The sequence below is a fragment of the Alternaria burnsii genome (genome assembly GCF_013036055.1).
Source record: "Alternaria burnsii strain CBS107.38 chromosome Unknown 740, whole genome shotgun sequence".
Lineage (NCBI taxonomy): Eukaryota > Fungi > Ascomycota > Dothideomycetes > Pleosporales > Pleosporaceae > Alternaria > Alternaria burnsii.
In genome coordinates, this window is record NW_024066112.1 from 935,000 (window position 1) to 959,369 (window position 24,370).

At 51.9% G+C, this 24,370-nt stretch overlaps 10 protein-coding genes across 10 annotated transcripts; 6 read left to right on the forward strand and 4 right to left on the reverse strand.

Moving 5' to 3' along the window:
* Positions 1 to 1,369: 1,369 nt before the first annotated feature.
* GT037_005167 (uncharacterized protein) lies at positions 1,370 to 5,622 on the forward strand (the record flags this gene model as incomplete). Its single annotated transcript, XM_038930214.1, has 4 exons — positions 1,370 to 1,469; positions 1,522 to 3,214; positions 3,267 to 5,531; positions 5,583 to 5,622. The coding sequence occupies 4 exons, from the start codon at positions 1,370 to 1,372 to the stop codon at positions 5,620 to 5,622; spliced, it is 4,098 nt and encodes a 1,365-aa protein (XP_038787164.1).
* A 670-nt stretch (positions 5,623 to 6,292) lies between these two features.
* GT037_005168 (uncharacterized protein) lies at positions 6,293 to 6,600 on the forward strand (the record flags this gene model as incomplete). The annotated part of the gene is made up of 2 exons (XM_038930215.1): positions 6,293 to 6,392; positions 6,449 to 6,600. 2 exons carry the CDS (start codon positions 6,293 to 6,295, stop codon positions 6,598 to 6,600), a joined length of 252 nt encoding a protein of 83 aa, XP_038787165.1.
* A 607-nt stretch (positions 6,601 to 7,207) lies between these two features.
* GT037_005169 (uncharacterized protein) lies at positions 7,208 to 8,305 on the forward strand (the record flags this gene model as incomplete). Its single annotated transcript, XM_038930216.1, has 3 exons — positions 7,208 to 7,437; positions 7,492 to 8,106; positions 8,158 to 8,305. The coding sequence occupies 3 exons, from the start codon at positions 7,208 to 7,210 to the stop codon at positions 8,303 to 8,305; spliced, it is 993 nt and encodes a 330-aa protein (XP_038787166.1).
* Positions 8,306 to 9,446: 1,141 nt separating this feature from the next.
* On the forward strand, positions 9,447 to 11,167 carry GT037_005170 (mfs general substrate transporter; the record flags this gene model as incomplete). Its single annotated transcript, XM_038930217.1, has 4 exons — positions 9,447 to 9,878; positions 9,939 to 10,191; positions 10,260 to 10,768; positions 10,826 to 11,167. Coding segments are annotated over 4 exons (1,536 nt in total), but the record flags the coding sequence as incomplete, so codon positions are not given.
* A 245-nt stretch (positions 11,168 to 11,412) lies between these two features.
* GT037_005171 (uncharacterized protein) lies at positions 11,413 to 12,085 on the reverse strand (the record flags this gene model as incomplete). The annotated part of the gene is made up of 3 exons (XM_038930218.1): positions 11,413 to 11,495; positions 11,563 to 11,832; positions 11,938 to 12,085. The coding sequence occupies 3 exons, from the start codon at positions 12,083 to 12,085 to the stop codon at positions 11,413 to 11,415; spliced, it is 501 nt and encodes a 166-aa protein (XP_038787168.1).
* A 564-nt stretch (positions 12,086 to 12,649) lies between these two features.
* Positions 12,650 to 13,720, reverse strand: GT037_005172 (fad nad-binding domain-containing protein; the record flags this gene model as incomplete). The annotated part of the gene is made up of 1 exon (XM_038930219.1): positions 12,650 to 13,720. The coding sequence occupies one exon, from the start codon at positions 13,718 to 13,720 to the stop codon at positions 12,650 to 12,652; it is 1,071 nt and encodes a 356-aa protein (XP_038787169.1).
* Positions 13,721 to 14,733: 1,013 nt separating this feature from the next.
* GT037_005173 (uncharacterized protein) lies at positions 14,734 to 16,051 on the forward strand (the record flags this gene model as incomplete). The annotated part of the gene is made up of 2 exons (XM_038930220.1): positions 14,734 to 15,172; positions 15,222 to 16,051. Coding segments are annotated over 2 exons (1,269 nt in total), but the record flags the coding sequence as incomplete, so codon positions are not given.
* Positions 16,052 to 16,306: 255 nt separating this feature from the next.
* GT037_005174 (uncharacterized protein) lies at positions 16,307 to 17,160 on the reverse strand (the record flags this gene model as incomplete). Its single annotated transcript, XM_038930221.1, has 2 exons — positions 16,307 to 16,743; positions 16,821 to 17,160. The coding sequence occupies 2 exons, from the start codon at positions 17,158 to 17,160 to the stop codon at positions 16,307 to 16,309; spliced, it is 777 nt and encodes a 258-aa protein (XP_038787171.1).
* Positions 17,161 to 17,885: 725 nt separating this feature from the next.
* GT037_005175 (uncharacterized protein) lies at positions 17,886 to 19,890 on the reverse strand (the record flags this gene model as incomplete). The annotated part of the gene is made up of 5 exons (XM_038930222.1): positions 17,886 to 18,547; positions 18,608 to 18,731; positions 18,783 to 19,152; positions 19,200 to 19,380; positions 19,434 to 19,890. 5 exons carry the CDS (start codon positions 19,888 to 19,890, stop codon positions 17,886 to 17,888), a joined length of 1,794 nt encoding a protein of 597 aa, XP_038787172.1.
* A 1,491-nt stretch (positions 19,891 to 21,381) lies between these two features.
* On the forward strand, positions 21,382 to 23,507 carry GT037_005176 (uncharacterized protein; the record flags this gene model as incomplete). The annotated part of the gene is made up of 7 exons (XM_038930223.1): positions 21,382 to 21,474; positions 21,528 to 21,617; positions 21,665 to 21,761; positions 21,808 to 22,253; positions 22,303 to 22,893; positions 22,946 to 23,177; positions 23,266 to 23,507. 7 exons carry the CDS (start codon positions 21,382 to 21,384, stop codon positions 23,505 to 23,507), a joined length of 1,791 nt encoding a protein of 596 aa, XP_038787173.1.
* Positions 23,508 to 24,370: the final 863 nt, after the last annotated feature.

Here is a 24,370-nt window from a genome sequence, read left to right on the forward strand (position 1 = left end):
CGGCAGAGTAAGATGAGACTGGAGCTTCAAGGACGCCTGAGTCGCGTCTTGGGCAAACGCACCGTGTTGCGCCTTTCATAAAGTTCACAGGATTCGTCTGTGCCCGAGTTTGGTGGGACTGCCGCCAAGCTGCGACGGCGCTGCGTGCACACCCTGGTGCTCTGGTGCTCTTGTGCCCCCAACATGTCCGTTTCACTGACAGAATGTGACAGCTGGGGAAAGATGTGAAATTCACGTCTTGGGGTTTCAGCCATGGCATTGCGAGGGTCGAGTACATGTACTACTCGCTATCGTTCTTGTTGCTGGCTACTGCTGCATGTTGGACATGACAAGCTTCCTGGCCCAACGCGGTGGATCAATATAATCTCCAGACGCGTAGCTGCATGCCACTGTCATGAACCGAGAGCCCTTGCGCCGCGCTCCCGAGGCACTGCAGCGTGTTGTCGTGATTTAGAAACGGCCGCCGGTTAAGGGTGCGTTGAAACGTGCAGACCCAAACGTGATGCTTCACCTGGGGCCCGCTGAGACGCGCATCAGGACAGCTGCTGGCGGTACATATAGAGCGTCGTCGCCTGCAGCGCCTCAGTCCCCCACGGCCCGGCGCTTCCTTGTCTCTATCTTTAATTTGTTACTGCCATTTGCTCGGCGCGGGAAGCTACATCTGGCTTCGTGAGTGACGTACCGGTGCTTAGACCTCTCCCAGGCTCGCTCGTTTGCGGAACAACAGGCGATCGTTGCCCGAAGTGTCCATCTGGCCAAGTCCCGCCATAGCCATCACCACCTGCATTACGCTGACGGCCCTCTTGCCTGTCCTCTCTTCCTGCATCCCTCCTGCCCGCCCTCCTCGATCGCTCCCTCCTTCGAAGCACTCTCTCCGCCCGCATTTTGGTTGTACTGCCCACAACAGCCCGTTCCAGGGAAACCGCGCTCCTTGATCTGGTCTACCCTCCTTATCACTCCTCCTAGGCCAACTTGACATCTGTCTGCACACGACATCCACCCGCTTCTGACTTGCAGAGCAGCCCGACAATCTTCGTCTGGATTATCGTATAAGGGCATATCCTCTTCCTCCCCGAGCACTGCCTAATCCGCACGCTTACCCAACGTGAGTTCTTCCCCACTAGCTAGCTCTCTGGAGCATGTCGGTGCCGACCCTGCAGCTGTCCCCCGTCTTTCACTTGCTTCACTCTCACCCTCTACACCTCCTCGCTCGCTCTCCTCGCTCGCTGCAAATACTGCCTGAACTGTAGATGCTAATCCAATCGTCTAGATAACTCTACTTTTTGACCAATTCGTGTCCGACCGTCTCTTCTCCGACAGCACATACACTGCAAGCGGGCATTAAACCATCCACACTACATTATCCACTATGGATCAGCAACAAGGCCAGCAGGGCCCCATGGGCCCCGCCGGTCGTCGTCTGCACATTGCGCATCGCCGCAGTCCGTCAGAACTGACGCCGCTGATGAGTACGTGGACATGGCTCACGCTAAACGTGGGCATCTGCTAATAGCCCTATAGTGGAGCAGCTCGCCATTGCACAGCAGATCGAGGTCCTCCAGCAACAGCAGCAACAGATTGCCGCGACGCACCAGCAATATGTCAACATGGGCATGATCCAGCCGCAGCAGCAGCTCGGCAACTTCCAGATGCCAGGCCAGATGCCCAATGTCTCGCCCCAAGTCAACAACTACCAGTTCCCCCAGCAGATGCAGCCAATGCAACAACAGCAGCATCTCGCTGTCCCTATGGGCGCACCGTCCCAGCCCAACCCCGCCCACCGCCGCAACCAGTCTGCTCTCCCCCAAGTCGGTATGGGCCCGCCGCCCGCTCCTTCCTCCGGTGCCTCTGGCTTCGGTGAATTTGGTGCACAACAGGGTGGTCAGGGTAGGGAAAATGTCAACCCTCGTGGCCGAGGTGGTGGCAGCGCCGGTGGCTCCGGACACACCCGCCGTCACTCGTTGGCTCTTGCCGACGCGAAGAAAGCAGCTGAACAAGCCGAATCCAAAAGAAAGACTTCAGGCTTCCAGTTCCCCATTCCCGGCTCGACCGAGGGCAGCTCCAACCGGGACGCTAGCCCCAGTGGAAACAGCGCTTCCAATGACACCCCTTCTGCCCGTGGTGGACGAGGTGGTCACGGCCGTAGCCAGAGCATGGCTGTTGGACGTGGCGGAGGAAGTGCCGGCCGTGGTGGACCTTCCTTCTCCTTCCCCGCTACCAGCGAGAACCCCACCAACCAGAACAATGGCCAGCAGTCTGACTTCCAGCGCCGTGGCAGCCAGGGCCATGGCAGGAGCCAGTCTCGCAACTTCGAGGGCAACTGGAGACAGCCCCAGAATAACACCCAGCAACAGCCTACTCAGGACAACCAGTCCCAGAACATGGGCAACTTCAACATGAACCAGACCGCCAATGCCGCTCCTTTCCAGCCTGGTCACCGCACTCGTGGATCGGTCAACCAGTCCGTTGGCTCTCTCGGCAACTTCCAATACGGCGGCCAGCCTCAGATGCAGATCAACTCCCCTCAGGCACAGCTTCTTCTGCAGCAGCAGATGTTCGGCCAACCGCTAAACCCCATGCAGATCGCTCATTTGCAGGCACTCCAAGCTGCCCAGATGCAGGGTGGCGGTCTTGGAGGCAGCCAACATGCACCGCAAATGGGCATGCAGCAACAACAGCAACAGCAGCGCAAGACGCTATTCACTCCCTACCTCCCGCAGGCCACCTTGCCCGCTCTTCTTGGCGACGGCCAACTCGTTGCCGGAATCCTCCGCGTTAACAAGAAGAACCGCAGTGATGCTTATGTGACAACTACCGATTTGGATGCTGACATTTTCATCTGTGGTAGTAAAGACAGGAACCGAGCTCTCGAAGGAGATCTAGTCGCTGTCGAACTTCTGGATGTTGACGAAGTCTGGGGACAGAAGCGTGAAAAGGAAGAGAAGAAGAAGCGCAAGGACAATGCGGACCCTCGCGGCGGTAGTATTGCCGTGAACGATGCCACCACTCAACCTGAGACCGGCTCTGAGGGTGGCATCCGCCGACGTGGCAGTCTCCGCCAACGGCCCACACAGAAGAAGAACGATGATGTTGAAGTTGAAGGCCAAAGCTTGCTCCTAATGGAAGAGGAGGAGATCAACGATGAGCTCAAGCCTCTATACGCTGGTCACATTGTTGCTGTCATCGAACGTGTTGCTGGACAGATGTTCTCAGGGTACATAACTACATCATCATCACTTGGAGTGCTTTACTAATTGTTGCTACAGATCCCTTGGACTCCTGCGTCCTAGCAGCCAAGCCACCAAAGAAAAGCAGGAGGCTGAGCGTCAAGCTCGCGAGGGCAACTCTGGCCGCTCCCAGCCAGAGACTCAGAACAAGCCCAAGATTGTCTGGTTCAAGCCAACAGATAAGCGTGTGCCATTGATTGCCATTCCTACCGAGCAGGCTCCTCGCGACTTCGTCGAGAAGCACCAAGACTACGCCGACCGCATCTTCGTAGCATGCATCAAGCGATGGCCCATCACCTCTCTGCATCCTTTCGGTACTCTTGTCGAGCAACTTGGAGTCATGGGCGACCTTAAGGTGGAAACCGATGCACTTCTGCGCGACAACAACTTTGGTCCAGATGACTTTTCTGACGCCGTTATCAAGAACGTAGGCTTCGAGGACTGGTCTGTTGCCAACGACGGCGAAGAGGCGCTCGAGAGCCGTCGCGACTTCCGAAACGAGGAGACCTTCACCATCGACCCCAACGGCAGCAAGGAGCTTGATGATGCTATCCACTTCAAGTACCTTGACGACGGCCGTGTTGAGATCGGTATTCACGTTGCTGATGTTGCCCACTTTATCAAGGCCAACTCGCTTGTTGACCGCGAGGCCAAGAAGCGTGGAACTGCGGTCTACCTCATGAATCGCACAGTAAACATGCTTCCTCCCCGACTGTCGAACGACATTTGCTGCCTCAACCCTGGCGAGGACCGCTACACGGTTAGTGTTGTCTTCAAGGTTGATCCCAACTCTGGCAAGATCTCAGATGATGAGACCTGGGTCGGCAAGGCTGTGATCAAGAGCTCTGGAAAGCTGTCGTACGACGAGGTCGACACCGTTATCAACGGTAACGACGGTGCAGTCTCGGCAGCCCGTGCTAAGGACATCAAGATGCTGCATCACATCTCTCAGAAGTTCCGCCAGGCTCGCTTTGGCGACCGCTCTAGCGACGTAAAGGCTCTGCGTCTCATGTACCAGCTGGACGACGAGAACGTTCCTGTCGAGCAGAACATCTTCGACTCTTCCCCTGCCCACGAGTGCATTGAGGAGCTCAGTCACCTCGCCAACGCCTTTGTTGCGAAGAAGCTTGCCACTGGCCTGCCCGAGAAGGCTCTTCTGCGCCGTCAACCATCGCCTAACCCCCGCCGTTTGACTACAATCGCAGAACGCATGGGTGCCATCGGCTACGACATCAACACTGAGAGCAGTGGCACTCTGCAGAACAGCTTGTTCGAGGTTGAGGATGATGACATCCGGAAGGGTATGGAGACACTTGTCATCAAGTCAATGCCTCGTGCCAAATACTTCGTTGCTGGCAGGCTGCCTGAGGACCAATACCCTCACTACGCTCTGAACCTTCCCCTCTACACCCACTTCACCAACCCATCTCGCCGCTATGCCGACATCATCGTGCACCGCCAGCTGGAGGCTGTCCTATCCAACGGTGCCATTGAGTTCACTGAAGACATTGAGGCTCTTGCCAAGACTGCAGAGATGTGCAACACCAAGAAAGACTCTGCTCATGCTGCCCAGGAGCAGAGCGTTCATATCGAGGCTTGCCGCAAGATGGACAAGGTCAGGCAGGAGAGGGGCGGTGATCTCATCGCCGAAGGTATCGTCCTTTGCGTGTACGAGTCCGCATTCGATGTTCTTATTCCCGAGTGGGGCTTCGAGAAGCGCGTCCACTGTGATCAGCTTCCCCTCAAGAAGGCTGAGTTCGACAAGAACAAGCGTCTCCTTGAGCTATACTGGGAGAAGGGTGTTCCATCGTCCAACTACATCCCTGAAGACGAGAGGCCAAAGCATGGCTCGCTCAGGTCTGCCAATGCGGCGGCTGCAGCGCGTGATGCCGAGGCTGCTAAGCAGCGTGCGAGGGAGCAGGAAGAGGCTCAGCGCAGGCAGATTGACACTGGAGCCATGTCGACTAACGAGGAGGCTGCGTTGTTCGACGATGATGACGACGACTCCGACTCCAACGACCTTAACTCGAACATGGCCGGTGTTTCCCTCAACTCCGACCGTCCGACTCAGAGCATGCCCCCATCGCCCACCCGCCGTGATCTTGCCGGCGCTCCTCACCGAGTCAACTCGGACTCGAAGATTGCACAAAGTGCTGGTGATGCTGCGGAGACCAAGTTGACCAACAAGGAGAAGTACCTTAGCTGGTTCACCCTGCGCGAGCAGAATGGCGACTACATCCAGGATGTGCGGGAGATGACGCGTGTTCCAGTTATCCTTAAGACGGATCTGACCAAGAGCCCTCCGTAAGTTAAAGTTATTCACTGGATTCTGAAATCTACTGACCTATCTTGCAGTTGCTTGACCATCCGATCCCTCAACCCCTACGCTTTGTAAAAGAATCGACTCGCTTGGTCCGAATTGGGATCCAGCATTTCGGTAGCTTCTGTCGACTTGGTATAGAAAATTGAATGGAGGATACATACTAGGTTGTGCAGGAAGAGACGATTGGTGATCTGTGTATTGTTCATGTGCACGCGGCGAATGTATCGACAGTCGCGATATATGGTTGCAGCTCTTATACACAGTAGTTTTCCGTAGTACAGTAATGTGTTGACCCCCCACAAGAGCGCCTCATGCCAGACGAAGTCCATTATGATTGCTTTTGACACCCGTCCGCATTGACACCTACTCCGCAATTCTCGTTCAAGCCTGGGTAAGGCGGCTCGAAAGCCGCACAAGGCGACCAGATGAGCCGCGTTAGGCATCACTGACATCTTGATTACTACATCAGAAGCTCATCCATTGACGAGGATTGGCTGTTTGCGATGGAAACAAGCTCTTTGATGACCGCCTCCCGGCCCTTGTTTGCACGCATGGTCGACTGTGACAAGCTGCCGCCATACGGCATTGGGCTGATGCTGCAGGCTGGTGCAATCCGAATCTTCACCAGCGGATCTGCGACTTCCCACCCCTTGTAGGAGGCGGTCTGTGTACATGCATGTGTTTATCGTAGCGAACGGGAGCCTTGAGGCCTGAACCGTTGCCGAAATAGCAGTGGTTCTCCATGAGGCTTGGCAGCGTGAAGATGTTTTGGGTGCCTCAGCCACCTCTTAATCCATCCCTCTTAACCTCTCGACCCATCTATAGTTCTCTCGGCACAGAGCGTAAATGCTCCCACGACATTCTTATGGGAGACCTTATATCTATGACTATGCTACAGCATACTGTCTAAAACTTGGTGTTGAAACGTTTCGCAAGGTCGTCACTGCTGGAAACACACCCCACCAGCGACATGAGGGAGACGACTGCTTCAAGCCTCAAGTGGTGAGCCACTTCACTGTTCCGGACGGAAAGTCTGAATACCGCCATTAATCGCCATGCACTATCGCTGTACCCGGGTTTTCTCTAGGGCGGCTCTGCTGTCTCCGCGCACGCGTTGGCACTTGTAGGGTTTCATGACTCCCGTTTCGCGTCGCAGGGCCCCGGACCTGCTACATCACACGCCTGCACCACGAGCCCCATCGCTACATGCCGGACGCGCTCAGCGGTTGCAACACTACTAGCGAGCAGTTCCTGGACGATCAATGGGTCGATTTGCCAAGCTTTGAAGCTTGTAGGGTCACGGATCCAGTATGGAAGCCAGTGCGTCGGCGGGATCCAGTTGTCCGCCACATGCTCAACATCCGTCCTCCGAATTTTACTATGGCGTCTCAGATACCTCCTAGGAGTCGTAGCTGCTTGTATAAGGTCCATTGGCCGCCCACCTTGTTTCCATACTCGTTTTCAGTTGGATCATCGGCGAGCCTCTTCTACCTTCCTACCTAATAATCAACCACATTCCTTACGGTTTACCTTCTCAGTCCCTGGTTGGACTTTAGACAATTTTTAATAATCGAATTCAAAGCGAGTCTTTGCTGGAGGTCCTTCTTTACGAACTTGTCTACTCAAAAAACAATTCAACAAACCTAATCCACTCAACATGCCTAGCGTATCAACCATCCTCAAGGGCCTAGTTGCCCTGGCGCCTCTCGTGGCTGCCGCTCCCGCAAACTATGCCCGTCAAGAGTCGGCTTCCAAATCGAGCTCAATGGTCATGTCGTCCGCTACCCCCGCGGCGGCAGCCATCACCGAAACCGCAGGAGAGGCCGCCTCTCCTGCTGCTGCACCGGCGGCAGCAGCAACATTGAGCGATGTTGACATCCTCAACTTGTGAGTAATACCAATTCCCTCAACATAGTAATCAGGGTCTGACAATGGAAACAGCGCTTTGACTGCCGAGCATCTCGAATCGGAATATTACAAGCAGGGTTTCGCCAAGTTTTCCATGTCAGACTTCATGGCTCTCGGTCTGAGTGAAGGCCAGGTCAAGTCTTTGATGGGTGTTGGACAGACTGAGGCCACTCACGTCACTACTCTGCAGTCCGCCATCGCAGGAGCAGGTGCAAAGCCCGTCGAGCCTTGCCAATACAACTTCGACGCCGCCCTTGCCAGCGCTGACTCCATGGTCAAGACTGCCCGTGTTCTTGAGGCTGTCGGTGTCTCTGCGTACCTTGGTGCCGCTCCCCTTGTCAACTCTTCCGACATCCTCTCGGCTGCTGGTTCCATCGTTACTGTCGAGGCCCGTCACCAGGCATTCATCCGTATCGCATCTGGTGCCGAGCCAGTCCCTGCCGCTTTCGACACTGCTCTCCAGCCCCGCGCTGTCTTCACCCTGGCCGCTCAATTCATCAAGTCCTGCCCTGAAGGATCCAACCTCAACATCCAGGCCTTCCCTGCCATCGCTCTTCAGAACCCCGAGAAGGCTACCGTTGGTCAGAACCTGAAGCTTGCCGACCCCGCTCAGCCAGCTGGTGCCTCTTTCTGCGCTTTCGTCGCACCGTAAGTCACACCACATCCCCCTTATGAGGTCTACCTTCTAACATATTACAGTGGCGGCAACCAGTTTACCAAGATCACCGACGGCAACTGCATGGTTCCCCAGGGCCTCCAGGGTGAAGTCTACATGATGATCACCAAGAGCGAGTCCGTTGCCGACGCTGAGGTCCTTGCCGGTCCATCCGTTATCCAGCCCTCATAGATGCCTTCACCAGCATGACGATTTCACATTGTCTTCCATTTCAATTCTTCACCAAAGACAAGGGCTGAACGACCAGAGCGAGTGAGCAGAGCGTCACAGGAGCAAAATGCGCGACTGTAGAAAGCGAGTATGTGCATATGGACGATTTACCTTTCCCCACAGTCGTTGAAATACAAGCGTTGATCTCAAGAACGGTTTTTTTCTTTCGTGTTTCTTTTTTCCTTTCAGACGGCTTGTTGTGTAAAAGGTTGGGAGAGATACCCCAAGCATGGTACGAGCGGTACGAGCATGGAGGAGACGGGTGAGCGTGGTTCCGCGAATCAGCTCAGGTAATAATAGCAGGTATAGCATGAACATGAAAACGATTAACGATTTTCAAAGCGTTGACTAAACACTGGTTTTGTGATACAAGTGACCTGCAGCTTGCGACGTAGAGTGACTTGACTAGAGTGACTTGTGACTGTGTTGGGGGTTCCAACGAGATGGGTTTCATCTTCGCATTTTTTCGACTCTTTAGGTTTGGTGCGAGATCAGTCGGATGGTGGCGCTCCGTGTGTAAAGGGTGCCACACCATGAGTAACTTCGAACACGTATGTTGAACGCAGACTTGCGACGTAACGAAACTTGCTCAGGTCCTCCATCGCTAGCTTTTCGAGAATCACAAGTATGATATCTACAGCGTACACAGCATCTTGCTAGCGGCGGTTTACTGGCGGAAAAGCAACATTGCCGAAGATTTCCCGGTCGCTTCCTTTTGCGAACTGCAAGTTCAGGGTTGCCTTGTGCTGATTGGCTGCGTACATAATATGGAGACCCTTCGCTTCCCCGCCTTGAGCATGCTTCTTCTGGTGCTAACAGAACGTCGGTGTAGGCTAGGAAACGTCTGGATGCAGCGTTCTCGCAGTGCTCCGCTCCTTTGAGTAAACCTTGCGAGGCAATGAGCCTAAGCTCGAGCACTGGAGAATTGAAGGGACCTGTAGGGGTGGTTTTTATTGCGCATCGCGCGGCTGTTGGTTGAAGGGTTGTTGAGTGTGCAGGAGTAGAACGTCATAGCCTCTGTGTGAACGGTTCACCTTCGTATTACGCCAATCGCGTCAAAACTTTCATACTGTCCACTAGCGTTGGGCTTACTTATCATAGACCTCTCCTTCCTTCCAGCTCGATCTTCAGGCTTCCTTCGTCAACCACTCGCACCTTAAAAGCCCTAAGCAGCAACCAGGTTGTCAACCCTTCCCGCCGTTCCAAGAGCCCAACAATGGCGTTCCAAAACGGCACCTCATCGACCTGTCTAGAGCAGCCCATTGAACTCCAAGACGTCTCAAATTACATCTCTAAGCCCCAAAATGCCCAAATCGCCACTTCGAGTAACACGGGCGGCTTGCGACTTTCAGATACCAAAGGCGCCCAAGAAAGCGACCCGATAGAGAATTTACCATCCCCAACGACCCAATCAGCAGCCAAGTTGGAGCAATGGAACCATCCTCGATCGAATTTCTTCAAGACCTCGGCGGCGTTCTGGAGTTTCGTCGTTATGGGGAGTAATGATGCAGCGTATGGAGCTTTGATACCTTATGTAAGTTGGTCGAACTTTTGAGAGGAGGGCGTGGAGAGTGCATGCTGACAATGACTCAAGTTGCAAGAGTACTATAGCCTCACTTTTGTCGTCATTTCGCTAGTGTTTTTATCTCCACTTGTCGGCTACACGGCTTCCGCATTGTTGAACAACACCATTCATCTCAAATTTGGCCAGAGAGGTGTTGCGGTCATAGCACCGACGTGTCATCTAATCGCGTATGTGGTTATTGCGGTGCATCCTCCATACCCGGTGCTCGTCGTCATTTTCATGCTGGCTGGCTTTGGTAATGGTCTTGCTGATGCTGCATGGAGTGAGTATCTGTCTCATTTCCTGTTTCCACAGGTCGTAAGAGGAAAATGGCTGACTGACTTTGAATAGATGCCTGGATGGGTAACATGGCGAATCCGAACGAAGTGCTGGGTTTCCTACACGCCTTTTACGGTGTAGGTGCAGTGCTTTCTCCCTTGATAGCAACGACCATGATCACAAAAGGGAGCAGACTGCCCTGGTACACGTTCTACTATGTCATGATTGCCATGGCAGTCATCGAATTAGCGACCTCGACAGCAGCTTTCTGGCGCGAGACCGGTGACAAATTCCGTGCAGCCAACCCAAGAACCAGTGGTACGAAAGACAATCGGATGAAGGAGGCACTCCTCCGCCTCCCGCATGCACGCGTCACTTGGCTCTGTGCACTCTTCTTACTCGGATACGTGGGTATTGAAGTTGCACTTGGTGGCTGGATAGTCAAATTCATGCTCGAAGTGCGTGATGGTGAAGACTTTGCGAGTGGAATGGTAGCGACGGGATTCTGGATGGGGATCACTGTGGGAAGGGTTGTGCTGGGCTTTGTGACGCCAAGGATAGGGGAGAAGTTGGCTATTACCGTAAGTTCCTTCTTTACACCTATGTTGTTTCTTCTTCATATTAATCCAAAGCACCAGATCTACCTACCCATCACAATGGCCCTCGAACTTATCTTCTGGCTCGTCCCCCAATTCTACGTCTCGGCCGTTGCAGTAAGCTTCCAGGGGTTCTTCCTCGGTCCATTATTCCCTGCTGTCGTTGTCGCCGCTACGAAGCTTTTGCCACGCCATCTACATGTGGGTGCGATTGGTTTCGCGGCAGCTTTTGGTGGGAGTGGAGCTGCTGTCCTCCCTTTTGCGGTTGGAGCTATCGCGCAGGCGCATGGTGTACAGGTTCTGCAGCCCATTATTCTGGCGCTATTGGGCGTAATTTTGGTGTTGTGGCTCGGGTTGCCAAGGATACATAAGAAGGAGGAGTAAGATGTCGAAAGAACATCAGATTGATGTTGAAGATATTGAGCAAGAGATAGATATTGTAGACAGGAGCTAATTGTATGTATGCACGTGAATGTGTTGAATCGAGATACACATAATCTCATACTTAAGCATGTACGCCATCGCAAAGAAGTAACTTATATGCCCAAAAGCCCTGTTTCGCAGATCACATCTACTATGAACAATTATTACCATCCCCAACGTATCCATTCTCTTGCATCTGATCATGACTACCATTCCGCACTCTTCCTAGCCGTTGTCCTCTCATTTCCGCTCATCCTCTTACCGACCATCGCACCGACTTTCGTTCCATCTAATAAATTGATATCGTTAGCACATGACCTCTCAGACTCTTTTCACCATGATACACCAAGACTCACCAGCCAGACTATCCGCTCTATGCACCATCCTCTCCCATAAATCTTCTACTGCATCGATCAAGGTATCGGTTCTGCTGCTCTGCTCTACAAGTGTCCAATCACTGTCCCACAGACTTGGCCTGATGGCAAAGAGTTTCGCAATGTACAAAGAAGTTGCAGTCACTGAGGCGATGGCCGATGGATTCACCGTACTCGATCTTCTCGCAGTGAAGACGACTATGTAAGACGAGCTCTTGTCGGAATTCGTAGTGGCGATGAAAGGCGCAACTTCTGTCCATCGACGACATGTTAGCAATCTGCTCATCTGTTTCCCATTGACACCATCCTATACTCTTCATCTGATCTGAACTCCGATATATAGATGCTACCACATACCAACGATCCAGCTTTTCAATACTTCTACAAACTGCAGCTGTTCTAACTTGTCCAGTCCAGTTGCTGTTGAGCTGTTGAAAGTATGGCTGTGTTTTGTCATAATGTTGACTGTCGGTAGTGGAGCCTGTGTTTTAGGGAACAGGCGCATGGAAGGTTCCTTGATGGCATATCTCGGTTGGGTCGACGGCTTGTCACGAGCATTATCTCTGGCGGATGTAGAGGTTCTCAGATGATGAGGAGGATATGGAAGTAGTCTTGACGATCAGGCCATTGATTCGGGCTTTGAGCTCTGCGAATGGTGCGACGAACATTCTGGGGTCGGTTCCAGCGAATTGGGAGACTTTGTGTTGTTGAGGAGAGCTACAGGTGACGGTGTGAACTTTAAGAGTAGTGGCGTCGCGAACGTCGCAGATATGGTAGGCGCCGTGGATATCGAGAGTGTTCCGAGAATTATGTGCTGGCTGCAAACGCTCCTGCTACTGGCACAGCTATAAGTATGAAGCACAGCTTCCAAGTTGGTGACAGTGATATGTATCTATGATAATAGCAGTATATCGGAAGAAGATATTCTACATTCTCAAAGTAAACTACATACTGTGTGTCAGGAATCAATCGTCGTGCCCTCCTCCACAGCCTATCGTCTGCTCAAACATCATACATGTAGACATTAGAAATAGCTTCCTTGCTCCCTCAATCCATTCATTGATTCTTTTTAATATGATGCCACTTCTGCCTTATCCTTCTCTCCTTCAACCATGCCCTCCCTCTCCTCAAAGGTCTTGGAAAGACTCTTCGCCTTTTCTTGCGCAATCTGCATTCCCGCGCCTGCCGCTGCTTTGAGTCCTTCTGCCATAGCAATCGCAACCTGCTTCATCATCAACATGGTGTCGCCAGCAGCAAATACGCCCGTGACGCTTGTCTCGTTGAACATTGCGTTTGCAATCTTGATATGTCCACCCATCGCTGGTTCCACAGTGTCGACACCGAGTTGCTCGATGAGGTGTTGCGCACGATTGACTGTAGCAGGTTTGTGAACGATAAAACCAAGGGTGACTGGTTCGCCGGTCTCGAAGTGGATTGTTACGCCATCTGTGTGGCTCGGGCCGTTGTTTACCAGGCGCACGATTTTCCGCTCGTCGAGCGTTGCACCGAAGGCCTTTGCGAGTTTCATAGCCTCTTGTACTGGTTCTTCCTGCTTGGTGGGGCCGTTGCTGAATATGGTGATGGAAGTGGGTTCGAGTGGGATGGCCATTTGTACAAAGTGAGTGTACATTGGGTTGTCGAAACCTAGGATGCCGACTGCACTTCCGCGTTGCTCGTAGCCATCACAAGCTAAGCATTGGTATATATGCGCTGGCCAGTTCTCCTTATAGCCTTGGATTTCGGGGAAAACATCTCTTGAACCAGTAGCTAGGATGACCTTCTTTCCCTCATATAAGTGACCGTCGCTATCTGTGACTTCGAAGCCATCATACAAGCCCTTCTCATCAGGTACAGACACCTGTTTCTTTTTCGCATGGGTGATTGTCGCAGCTTGAAACCAAATTGTATCGTAACGAGATTCGACTTGTTCGCGAGCTATGCGACCGAACTCTCGGGGATTGAAGTGATCGCGAGACGCCACCGTATGCATGTGTGTAACACCTTCATTACGGTACTGCTGGTTGTCGAAAACAATAGCTGTACTACGTGTTCTTGCACAGGTGAGTGCGGCGTTCAGCCCCGCTGGGCCTGAGCCGATAATGAGTATGTCGAACATCTGGGGTCGAACTCTGAGCACCATCTTGTTATGTCTAACTCGTATAGCGTCTTTGATATATCTTTCGAGAAGCGGTAGGTCTTGAGCGAGATAAGGTGATCTGAGAGTTCAAGAGTGTGTGGAAATTTAGGTTCTGCTCGTCATTTGTCCAGCCGGCCTAATATAGGTCTATAAGCACCAGATCTATGCGGCGAGAAAATCCCCAAGAAAATCTCCGGTGCAAGTACGGTCTCGAATGTGTCCACCATAAGGATGCGGCCTTATTTAATGCTTCAAGTAGAACAGACCGCATCGCGCATGCTGTCCAACAGTACCTAAAGTCTCCGGTTCCGTACTGTCAGCGCAGTGTTGGAATGTCTCCGAGAAAGTGTCCACAGTCGATCTTGTATACTGGGGGAAGTCTCATCGCATCCCATACAGTATACATTAGTGCTCGGTAGAAACTACTTTGAATTCTCTGTATCCGTGGTCACTATATGTAGTCACATCAGCAGAACGGGCGACGGCACAGTCAACAACACACTTTTCGGCATGAGAGATCGACTTGTTACGAGAAAAAGCGCTGCATGATACGTTTGTACTGTGCCTATTCGAGTTTAAACGCGCTCTAAGTGATCTGAGTGTCTGGAAGCAAACGCGTCTCGTTACACCGGCACGCTTAGACGGACTCTATTGATGTTAGTCAGGCACCAGTCTTGGTATTGAGCTCCACTACTTATTCTAAACTCATAAGTAGTGAGTAATGTCCGATTGTTGACCTCGTATCAACTAGGAAACATTTTCGTATATTCGGCCCGTGTGATGCTGCTGCCTCCCTTAGCTCGATGCTTCGTAACTTATATGCTCGACCGATGCCCCTGACCTGACCATGGTCTTTCTAAACACATAGGTAATATAACTTCAAATTCGTTCCTTTTTAGGTCCAAATTATTTGCAATCCAGCCAGATCGCCGCTAGTATCGGACTTTACACCAGCGATGTAGGCAATGACCATCAACAATTATTGCGATACCGACAGTGCTGACTCTAGACCTAGGAACGAGCTACCCGTAGAGAAGATTGACTTCACAGGCGCATACACGGTAGCGCGAGCTGGGCTTCTCAAGGCGAAGCTACAGGCATTGAGTAATGTGTTGATTAGAACTCCGTTTCATCGTCACAAGCAGCTACAGTTCGATGTCATCCTCCAGGGAACATCGTCTTGCACGCATGTCCAAGGCTCGGAGGAAGTCTACTTCTGTACCAAGGGACTGAAACGACCGGACGATATTCCTGACCTTTATGTCAGGGCTTACACTGAAGTATTAGGGTCACAACACTTCACGAATATACGCCTCGTCAGATATTCGGATAGCTCTAGAAGAACCGTTACAAGATTTGGTCCAACTTTCTCGGATGTAAGGACTTTGCTAGTAGCGTTGGACGCCATTTGCGACACTTCACTTGAAGAGATTTTCTCGAGCGCAGAGCAGACACGTAGGTACCACCTTATTCAGGCTCGTGGATGAGTCTAACTATGCTAAAGTCAAACCTCTCCCGTTTCTCCGGCTTCCCTATGAGCTTCGTCTCCAAGTATACGATTGTCTCATACCGCATCTTGCCTACATCCCTATGTTCTCTCGAAAGTATACAAGAACAGATAGGTCGTTACCAGAGAATCTGGCGATAATGCGTACGAATAAACGTATACATGACGAGATCGACAAGCATTGCTTCGATCGGCACGTACTCCTACTCAAGGCCAGCAGGGTTACAGGACTAGCATCGACCCAAAATCACTTCGCATGCGATACCTCAAAAGATTACGCGGACCGATACACGAGCATCGCAAGATCGAAGATCAGACATCGAATAACCCAGCTCGAAATTCAGATTTTGCCAACTGAAGAGTCTCTTGAGGACACACTTCGCGAGTCCTGGTCAATGGCAGACAAAGTTTCCCTACGACAGATCTGCTCTGTCCTGCCGAATCTCGAGTCTATCCTCTTCTCGTATCCCAAACCGGATCCAAGAAGCATAGCTCTAATCGATGAGCTGTGGAAATCAGTCAAACCACACATGAAGGGTTCCCCGTGTAATCGCAACCGGAAGGTCACGCTTGAGTGGATTTCCAATCAGCTTTGGCTAACCGCAGGAGCGCCACCTCGCATTCTGTGGGATCTGACCTATTTTCGCGAGTCGGTGGAGAATGTGAAGAAGTTGAGGAGAGACATATTTTCCGAACGAATGATGAAAGATTTGATCAAGCAGGATGGGGGTCTTGAACAAGCACGAAGTGTAGCTTCCACAAAGGAAGACTCGCAAAGATGGACTGAGGTCAGAGCGGCGGTCCTCGAGGCCTTGAAGAGAGAATGAGACTCTCTTTTAACAGGCAAGCGATTCCGCTTAGAGAATGAAAGCTGTGTATCTAGTCCGTTAGGCTTTAACATGGCTGCCCCATATTGTCACTGTTAGCTTCCTGACTGCAAGCTCCTCTGAAACAGAAAGATTGAACGCTGAACGTACTATACAAGAAAGACGCGGACCCTTCGCATCTTGACCAATGTTCGTCTCTCACCCCCACATGCCCTCTTGTGAAATTTCGAACGCCTGAATACCCATTGCGGAATCTCACAGTCCCAGTCTATGCGTCTCTCCATATCCAAGTGACATTACGCCGTGTTCGAATGGTATCGCCTCGTCTACTGACTGCATCGGTGAACCCCATGTAACAACACCCCTCCCATCGACTGCATATGCTCCGCCAATCTGCCATCGACATGCTCCTTCTCCAACCTGTTGTCCCCAGACACCCTCATTCTTCCGGAGCATGACCTGATTGTAGCCATTCCTAGGATGCAGCACATGGCCCCAAGTAGCTATGCCTAGACCCCATAGCGCGTATAGTTCCCGGTCTTGATCCACTACTACATCTACGTTCCAGGCTCCACCGAGTTTCTTGAGCCATTCTGTGGTTGCAGCGGGTGTGCAGTGGGAAATTGCGACGAAGTGGATCGAAGTATGGCGGTTCGCGAGGGTTCGGAGCGAGAGGAAGAGCTTCTCGGAGACTTTTGCACGAATTAGATGCTTTCCGCCATTGCCGCCATTGCATCCGACTAGAACGTCTGAGGAAATGAATACTCACAAGGACACCCGCAGAACCTTAGGAACAGCAGTATAGTCGGCCGTCCGTCGGCCGTTGGGAATTGCAGCTTCGTGTGTGTTTGTGCTCGATCTCCAATGTTTGGTGGCTTGCGCACCGGGGTCTGGGGCGGTGGAGGCGTTGTCCAAGATTGTAGGGCTTTTGGTACGCCCCATTGTACGTTTGCGAAGGGGTTGGCGAAGCCTGTGTCTCCTCCATCGGCGCCGTTGGTGCTCCCCTTCTTGGTGTTCCCACTACCAAACAAGTCGTCGGTCTTTGGGAGCTTGACATTGCCTAATCCGGCTTTCCGGAGGGCTATCTTGGTCCCTAGCGAACTGAACATAATTGCTGATATTATTGTTCGGCGGCCGTAGCTCGGATGCCGATGATTGTGTAGGATTCCCAGATTGTGTAGGATCGTGGCCGTGTCGTGTGGGAATTATGCCAGATTATGCACATGTGGTACGAGCTGGAGGGACGGATTAATTAGTTCAGGAGAGAGGCATGCCAAAAGCGCCGTCGAGTGTAGAAGATGTGCGGAAAAGCTTTCGGTCGTGCCGACATAGTGCTGATCTTGTAGCCACGACGCGTTGCGGACCATGCATCTGAAACGGAGGCTGTGGCACGGACTCCTAATCTGACGTCCGGGGAGGTGGATCGAAACAGTCCGACGACTGTAGTCCAAGTCATAGTGCTACAGTTGGCAGATTGCAGCTTGCGCAACTCTGTGGCATCATGACGAGCATGATGGGTCCTGGCATCCTTTGACAAGGAACGGCCTTGATCGCGGTGTCACGTGACAATGACGCTAAGCAGTGCGGGGCTAGCGTTTGGGCAAGCGAAACCTCCATGATGGTCAACTCTCACTGTCCATTTGCGCGGCGTACCAAATGCATCGCTATCTAATTACAAGTCTAAACGAGGTATCATCATAGGCGGTAGTGACAGCAATACGCGTCGGGTATCCTATCGTACAGACGCCCCATGTCGACGCCAACGCCAATCCCATCTTGTCGAGTCTTCATTATTAACACATTGCACCAACCATTGTGCCACAAGTTCTAGCTCTTACCGCTTGTATGCAAAGATTGTCCTGCACTCAAGCAAGGTCTGGCGCTTTACGCACTCTTGCACAATCTCTTCGTCTTCCCACCACCACTTCGGTTCGTCTTGAGCGTCGTCCACAAAGCTGCCCCAGATGTCTTTCCAGAAGGCTCGGCCGATAATCATTGAAAGCTCGTCGTTTACATTGGCCGCATCGGGGTCGAGAGCACATGGTAGCGTCATGCTCTGATCGTCTTCTTGAACAAGCATCTCGAATCCGGCAGCTGTCAGCCAGCTTGGAACTAGCGAACATGGCTTCGAGCATCTGAAGTCCCGTTCCAAGTTGACAGAGAGCCTATCCTCAATCCACATCCGCATCAGCGGGCCGGTGGTCTTGCGTACTGGGGCAGCATCCATGATCCTGATCTCTAGGAAGCCACCAGGAGCGAGCAGCTTGTGACATTCGCTGAACAGTTCTGGTAGCGTGGCGGATGGGACCAGCGACGGCAGCGTCGATGCTCTTATATGCGAAAAGTAGTCTTCTGGGTAAGGCAGTGGAACGGCACCGAGCTTGCGCACCGTCAAGTACGATACATTGCCCGGCAACTGAACAGGTCGTGGGGGCTTGGTAGTAAGGAAGTGTACTGTTTGAGACGGATGCATAGCCGACAGTTGGTATACCTCAGCTGGCGTTGACCGTTAGAGCTTGCACGGCAGCGTGACACAAGGACACAACATTCACTTACACAGATTTCCATATAGTTCAAGGATTCTCCCGGTGTTACATTCGGGCTGCGGCAAGGTCTGTTCCCGACCCAAGTTCAGCATTTGGAAACCCGTCAACAGCCACAGCTGTTTTTCGAGGACCAACTGTTCAACCATTAGCAGGGCTCGGTACAAGTCTACAGGATCACTACATACCTCTTCATCAACATCTCCGCCTGCAGTCCATTGCCAGTCTTCCTTAAGTCGATCCAAGATAACCTTTGGACCGGCGCCTTCCATCCTACGGATGAAGCGTTGGAATCGACTGAGCTCTGATGTAGTACCTTGAGAGACTGTGACCTTTCTAGGAGTCAGACGCGACTGTATTTGCATCTCCGAAGGTACGCCTCTTGGAGTGAGACACTGCCATTGCGAGAGAGGCTTGCAGGAGACTTCCGAATTTGCGCCACTATTCACTTTGACCATGTGCCTCACGTCCTCGTGTGATTGCTCCTCCTGGAAGCTATCACGCAGCTCTAATGCTTCCAGTTTGACAGTCGCTTCAATCTCCATGGGCTGGGGCCATCTACGAACAGTAAGCATAGACCCAGAAGCTGTAAGAAGACTACTCACCCGCTGTCAACTCTCTTTGCTTCTGGCATTGAGATGGGTATAGCATGTTCATTTTCAGGGCTCGCTGTACTGGCACGAGTTCGGCTCGTTACAAAAGACTTAGGACTGACGCGGCTTCCTTGCGTCACATCATCGCTGCTATCGACCATAGTAGGAGTTTTCACCTCGCGCTGCCGGTCATCTGTCACATGTCATAAGCACATATTCACACCATGCTCACGTTAGACCACTTACGCGAGATACGCGACCTGGTGGAGCCCGTATTTCGAGATGACATATCACCTTCCAGCTCTGGTACTTCATGTTGACGTGGATGCATAGGATCTCCGGATGGAAGTGTTGCAGAAAGAGAACTTGTGTACGTCCAGCCAGGTTGCAGCTCGGGATCCTTGAGATTGTGCGTGCGGGTCAAGTCAACTTCAGTTGTCACAGTAATTGCCGTTCTCTGTGAGTCCGTAGTCCGTCCAGTTGATGGCCGTAGTATCTTTGGTTTCATACTCTTCGCCTTCTTCAGGCCCGAAGACCACCATAACTCACGATCGGTAGAGCCCGAGTTTGTCGAACTAATTGATGTTCGTGAAGTCGAAGTGTTGATGGAGTTTGACCTAATGGATCGCTCCTTGGTCTTTCGTTCCCTCCGCGCACCCACGGATTCCGCCTCTTTGTCCAGTGGTAAGTCGGTCGCGAACATGTTCGATTACAGTGGCGAGTCTAGCGGGGTGCAGCGGGGCCACTATAAGTCGATGATCCAAGGAGTGGGAACGAATGATCGCCTGGAGGCTATCAAACCCTCAGGACTAGTTGCACCTCTGAACGGAAAAGTAGTCAAGCACCTGGGTGGACCGTGTCGCAACTGTAAAGCGAGTTACGCAACGGTCCCTTGTTTCCGCGGCATCGAAACGCTGTCGCACCACTCGGACCGTGGCGTTATTGACCTTTTCAGACTACTATCAGGGCTTCCCTGATCCGAACACATGCACTAGCGCTAATCTGTTGTGCTTCGATGCACAGCGCAGATGCACTCAGCGCACCGTGAGCTTTCCGGTTGTCAACCATACTGCTGGAGAGAGATACCGCTACGCGTGGTGTGAGCGTGCAAAGCAACCCCATCTCAATTCGGGTCTTCCCCGAAAAAGCAAACAGTTGGGCTGTACAGCAGGTGCGACTGGCCAGCTTATCGGGCTCTCTTTTCCAGTTCTCGGTCTTTCCGCCCAAGGTTCTGCAGGAAACGCTTGTGGCTGGCTACCATTCGCAATGACGGCTGCTAAGGGAAATAACCGATATGATGCCGCCAACCTTGACTTGCATTCGCTACAAACTGCGAACCCAACTAGAATGGTGATCACAGCTGATCCATTCTGGTCGGAACTGTAGGGTCGAACGGGAACACCGGTACCATGGACAGAATAAGCAGCAAGGCCGCTGAACCGACACGGCGGCATGAGTTGTAAACCAGATGAGCATAGTTGTTGTCAATCTTGTCAGAAGGAATCCACAAGGGTGAGCAGAAGGTTCTACTAAGGCTTTTAGTCGCCCCGTCATTTTGCTGCAGATGCGGGAGGGGCACCAAAGACAACATTCCGACCAGTCATGGTTCAGTCTGATCTACATCGGATGTACCTGACTAGCGCAAGCTAGACTCGTCAGCCCCTGACTCGCTTCTGTCAAGCCACTATAGCACGAGGCTAGACCACCCACCCTCGAGTACGCTGCAAGATTCTCCGCTCCAGCTGCACGACAACGCTCCTGCCGCCATACCATTGACTTGTGCTACGCATGATGCGGCCGTCCCAAGTGGTCATGCCGTCACTCCGTCCAAAACCTTCTTAGGGCGTGCTTTTTACCCTGCTGCGCGCTATGCATAGCCTTGACTTCCCCGCCCATCCCTTTCGCTACATGCCACTCCGCCTTGCGCGTGTCTTTTGTTTAGTACAGTTCGCCCTACCCTTCATATTTCCTATAGCATTCCTGCAGGAACTTTGCTTATGGCGCCAATATAACCGATCGCATTTGCGATTGATCCATGCCATATACCTTTTCGTTCCGAATCGTTCATGTTTGCTTCTACCGGACGTGCGTGACACAAATATAGTCGACGCAGGGCTATCTGTCGCAGATCCCTCCCTCTTTATCTACCGAGCATTGAAACCTTCGACTGGTGGCCCTCTTTACGTCTACAATCATGGAGTCCATCCGTTCCTCAATCGAGTCACTCAATGTGTACATCGGCCGGTCAACCTTCGGAAGGATATTTCGTCTCGGCGGCTGTGGGCATGTATGCTTAACGAGGGTATTGGTGACATTGGATATGGCTGACTGTCTTCGCAGAAAGATGAGATCCTACATACGAAGTTCACTACCGAAGTGCGGGCAGGACTTACGTCCTTCTTCACAATGGCATACATCATAGCAGTCAATGTAAAGCTTCTAAAGCCGTGTATTGTTCGACATATTAATAGATCTAGGCCACTATTCTTGCCGACACTGGAGGCAACTGCGTATGCAATGATGCAACAGACCCTATATGTTTGACGAACACCGAGTACCTCATCTGCAAGCAGGGTAAGCACCTTCTAAATGCTCAGTAACTTATCTGACCCAAGCTCAGATTTGAACCGCAACCTCATCACCGCAACCGCGGCCGTAGCCGGCTTCAGCTCGTTTCTCTTTGGGTTCTTCACCAACATGCCCGTTTGTCTCGCACCAGGCATGGGTCTCAACGCGTACTTCGCCTACCAGATTGTCGGCTTCCATGGCACCGGCCTCATCTCCTATAATCTGGCACTCACTGCGGTTTTTGCTGAAGGCTTCATCTTCATATTCCTATCTTTAATCGGCATGCGACAGTGGCTCGTCAAGATTATACCAGTGTCGCTTAAGATTGCTGCAGCGTGTGGTATAGGACTGTTTCTCGCCGAGGTTGGACTGAGCGCCAATGCAGGTATTGGTGCAATTGCAGGCTCAAAGAGTACTCCACTTGACATAGCGGGATGTCCAGATCAGTACAAGGATGAGTTTGGCTCATGTACAAGCCACAAGATGACCTCTCCTACTGTATGTCCCATGTTACTTCCTCACAGAATGTTGCTAATACCTCTCGCAGATGTGGCTAGGTATCATGGGTGGGGGCATCCTGACAGCTTACTTGATGACATACAAGGTCAAGAGTGCCATGATCCTGGCCATCCTACTCGTGTCAATCATCTCATGGCCACGAGGTACATCAGTCACATTCTTTCCTTACAACGAGGTTGGTGACAACCGCTTCGAATTCTTCAAGAAGGTGGTCGACTTTCATCCCATCAATCGCACTTTGAACGCTCTGGACTGGGACGTCAACCGGGCACCTGGCCACTTCGCCCTCGCCCTCTTCACTTTCCTCTATGTGGACATCATCGACTGCACAGCTACACTTTATTCCATGGCACGTTTTTCCGGCGTGGTGGACGCGGAGACTGGAGATTTTCCACGATCAACGATTGCTTATTGCACGGACGCTTTTTGCATCTCCATGGGTGCACTCCTTGGTTGTTCACCTGTGACGGCTTTCATCGAGAGCGGTGCTGGGATTGCAGAAGGTGGCAAAACTGGATTAACAGCCATGACCTGTGGTGTTTGTTTTCTCATATCCATGTTCTTCGCTCCTATCTTTGCTTCGATACCGCCATGGGCTACTGGAAGCACATTGATCCTGGTAAGCCTTTCTTTATCAAATCTTCAAGACATCATCATTAACCAAAACATAGGTTGGCTGTCTCATGATGCGACAAATCTCCTCGATCAATTGGCGGTACATCGGCGATGCGATTCCAGCCTTCGTAACCGTGATGTTCATCCCCTTCGGATACAGCGCGGCCTACGGTCTCATTGCGGGCTTGATGGTCTACACTGCACTTAATGGCATGATTTACTTGACCAAGATTATCTCCGGCGGCTACATCGTTCCCGAAGACGAAGATCACCGCGAATACTGGACTAGTAAGTTTCACCACATTTCCCTGCTTCGTCGGCGCACTTTCCCACTACACACCCATCAAAGATACCAATCACTAATAAACAAATCCAGTCAAACCCGCTGGCAGACTCCCCTGGTTCATCACCGCATCCCAAAGCCTCGCAGATCGCGTGCGGGGGACTCACACGCCCAATTCCCGTGACGCGATTTCCATTCGAAGCACGGAGTCGGAGTGGAAATACCACGATCGGATTGGCTCAAATGGATCCAATCGCGAGCTTGACTCGGTCGTTATACAAGCCTTGCCCACAGATCCTCGCCGGGAGAAGGTTTTCAAGTCGCCGGGGAGATAATAGCGCCTGTGATTGGCAGGAGAGAGTTTCTGTGAATTAGAGTTTTGCGCTTATGAAATGAATCATAACGAGTCATTCGAAATTGCATGTCACCTGATTTTGCCTGCCGTTATTTTGATATCCTAACTCTTGATCTCCATAGCTACTGACAAAAATTTATCGAGCACTGTCTCCTGTCGGGTACGTTTTCCGTGTCTAAGGTGGCATCAACTTTGGCTCACAAACTTTGGGTCGGGTCAACGCTCTCGCTCAACATCGAGATTGGGACCGCGGCATTGATATCCGTTAACTAGTCCAACCTTCCTCCAACCCTCCTTCAACTTCTCTAAGGCGAGAAGAAGTAACAATGCATCACTTTTCCAAGCCACGAATATCCAGCAGTGCACTAAATAGTCTTCCGAGATCTGCTCCTCGTTTCCTTGTTTTTGCCTTCTAGCTTTGCATGCCTAAGGTGCGCCAATAGGAGTGATCTACGAACTCTATGGTTGCCGCTCAGTCTTCCGAGCCGCGTATTCGCAAGCTGCACGGCTGGGGTGCCGATCGCTACCGATCCAGAAGGGTCTTGCAGCGGCACTTAACTCATAAGAAATGGCACTACCGGTGTCTGCCATCAATCCGCAACCGACGTGCATCTTGCAATCATGTCATCATCGAATATCGACGCATCTTCTATCGATATGTAAAAAGCAACCTATAGCTAAAGACCAGTTCACCATCACGCCTGTATATCTAAGTAAAACAAATTGCTACCTCCTTTCGAGAATAGTGTATATGATACGTGCGGGGCTCGTGTTTACATTGATAACGGTCTATTCGTCCAGCTTTGGTACGGGTCTCCGGCATGTGTATCAAGCTTAACGACG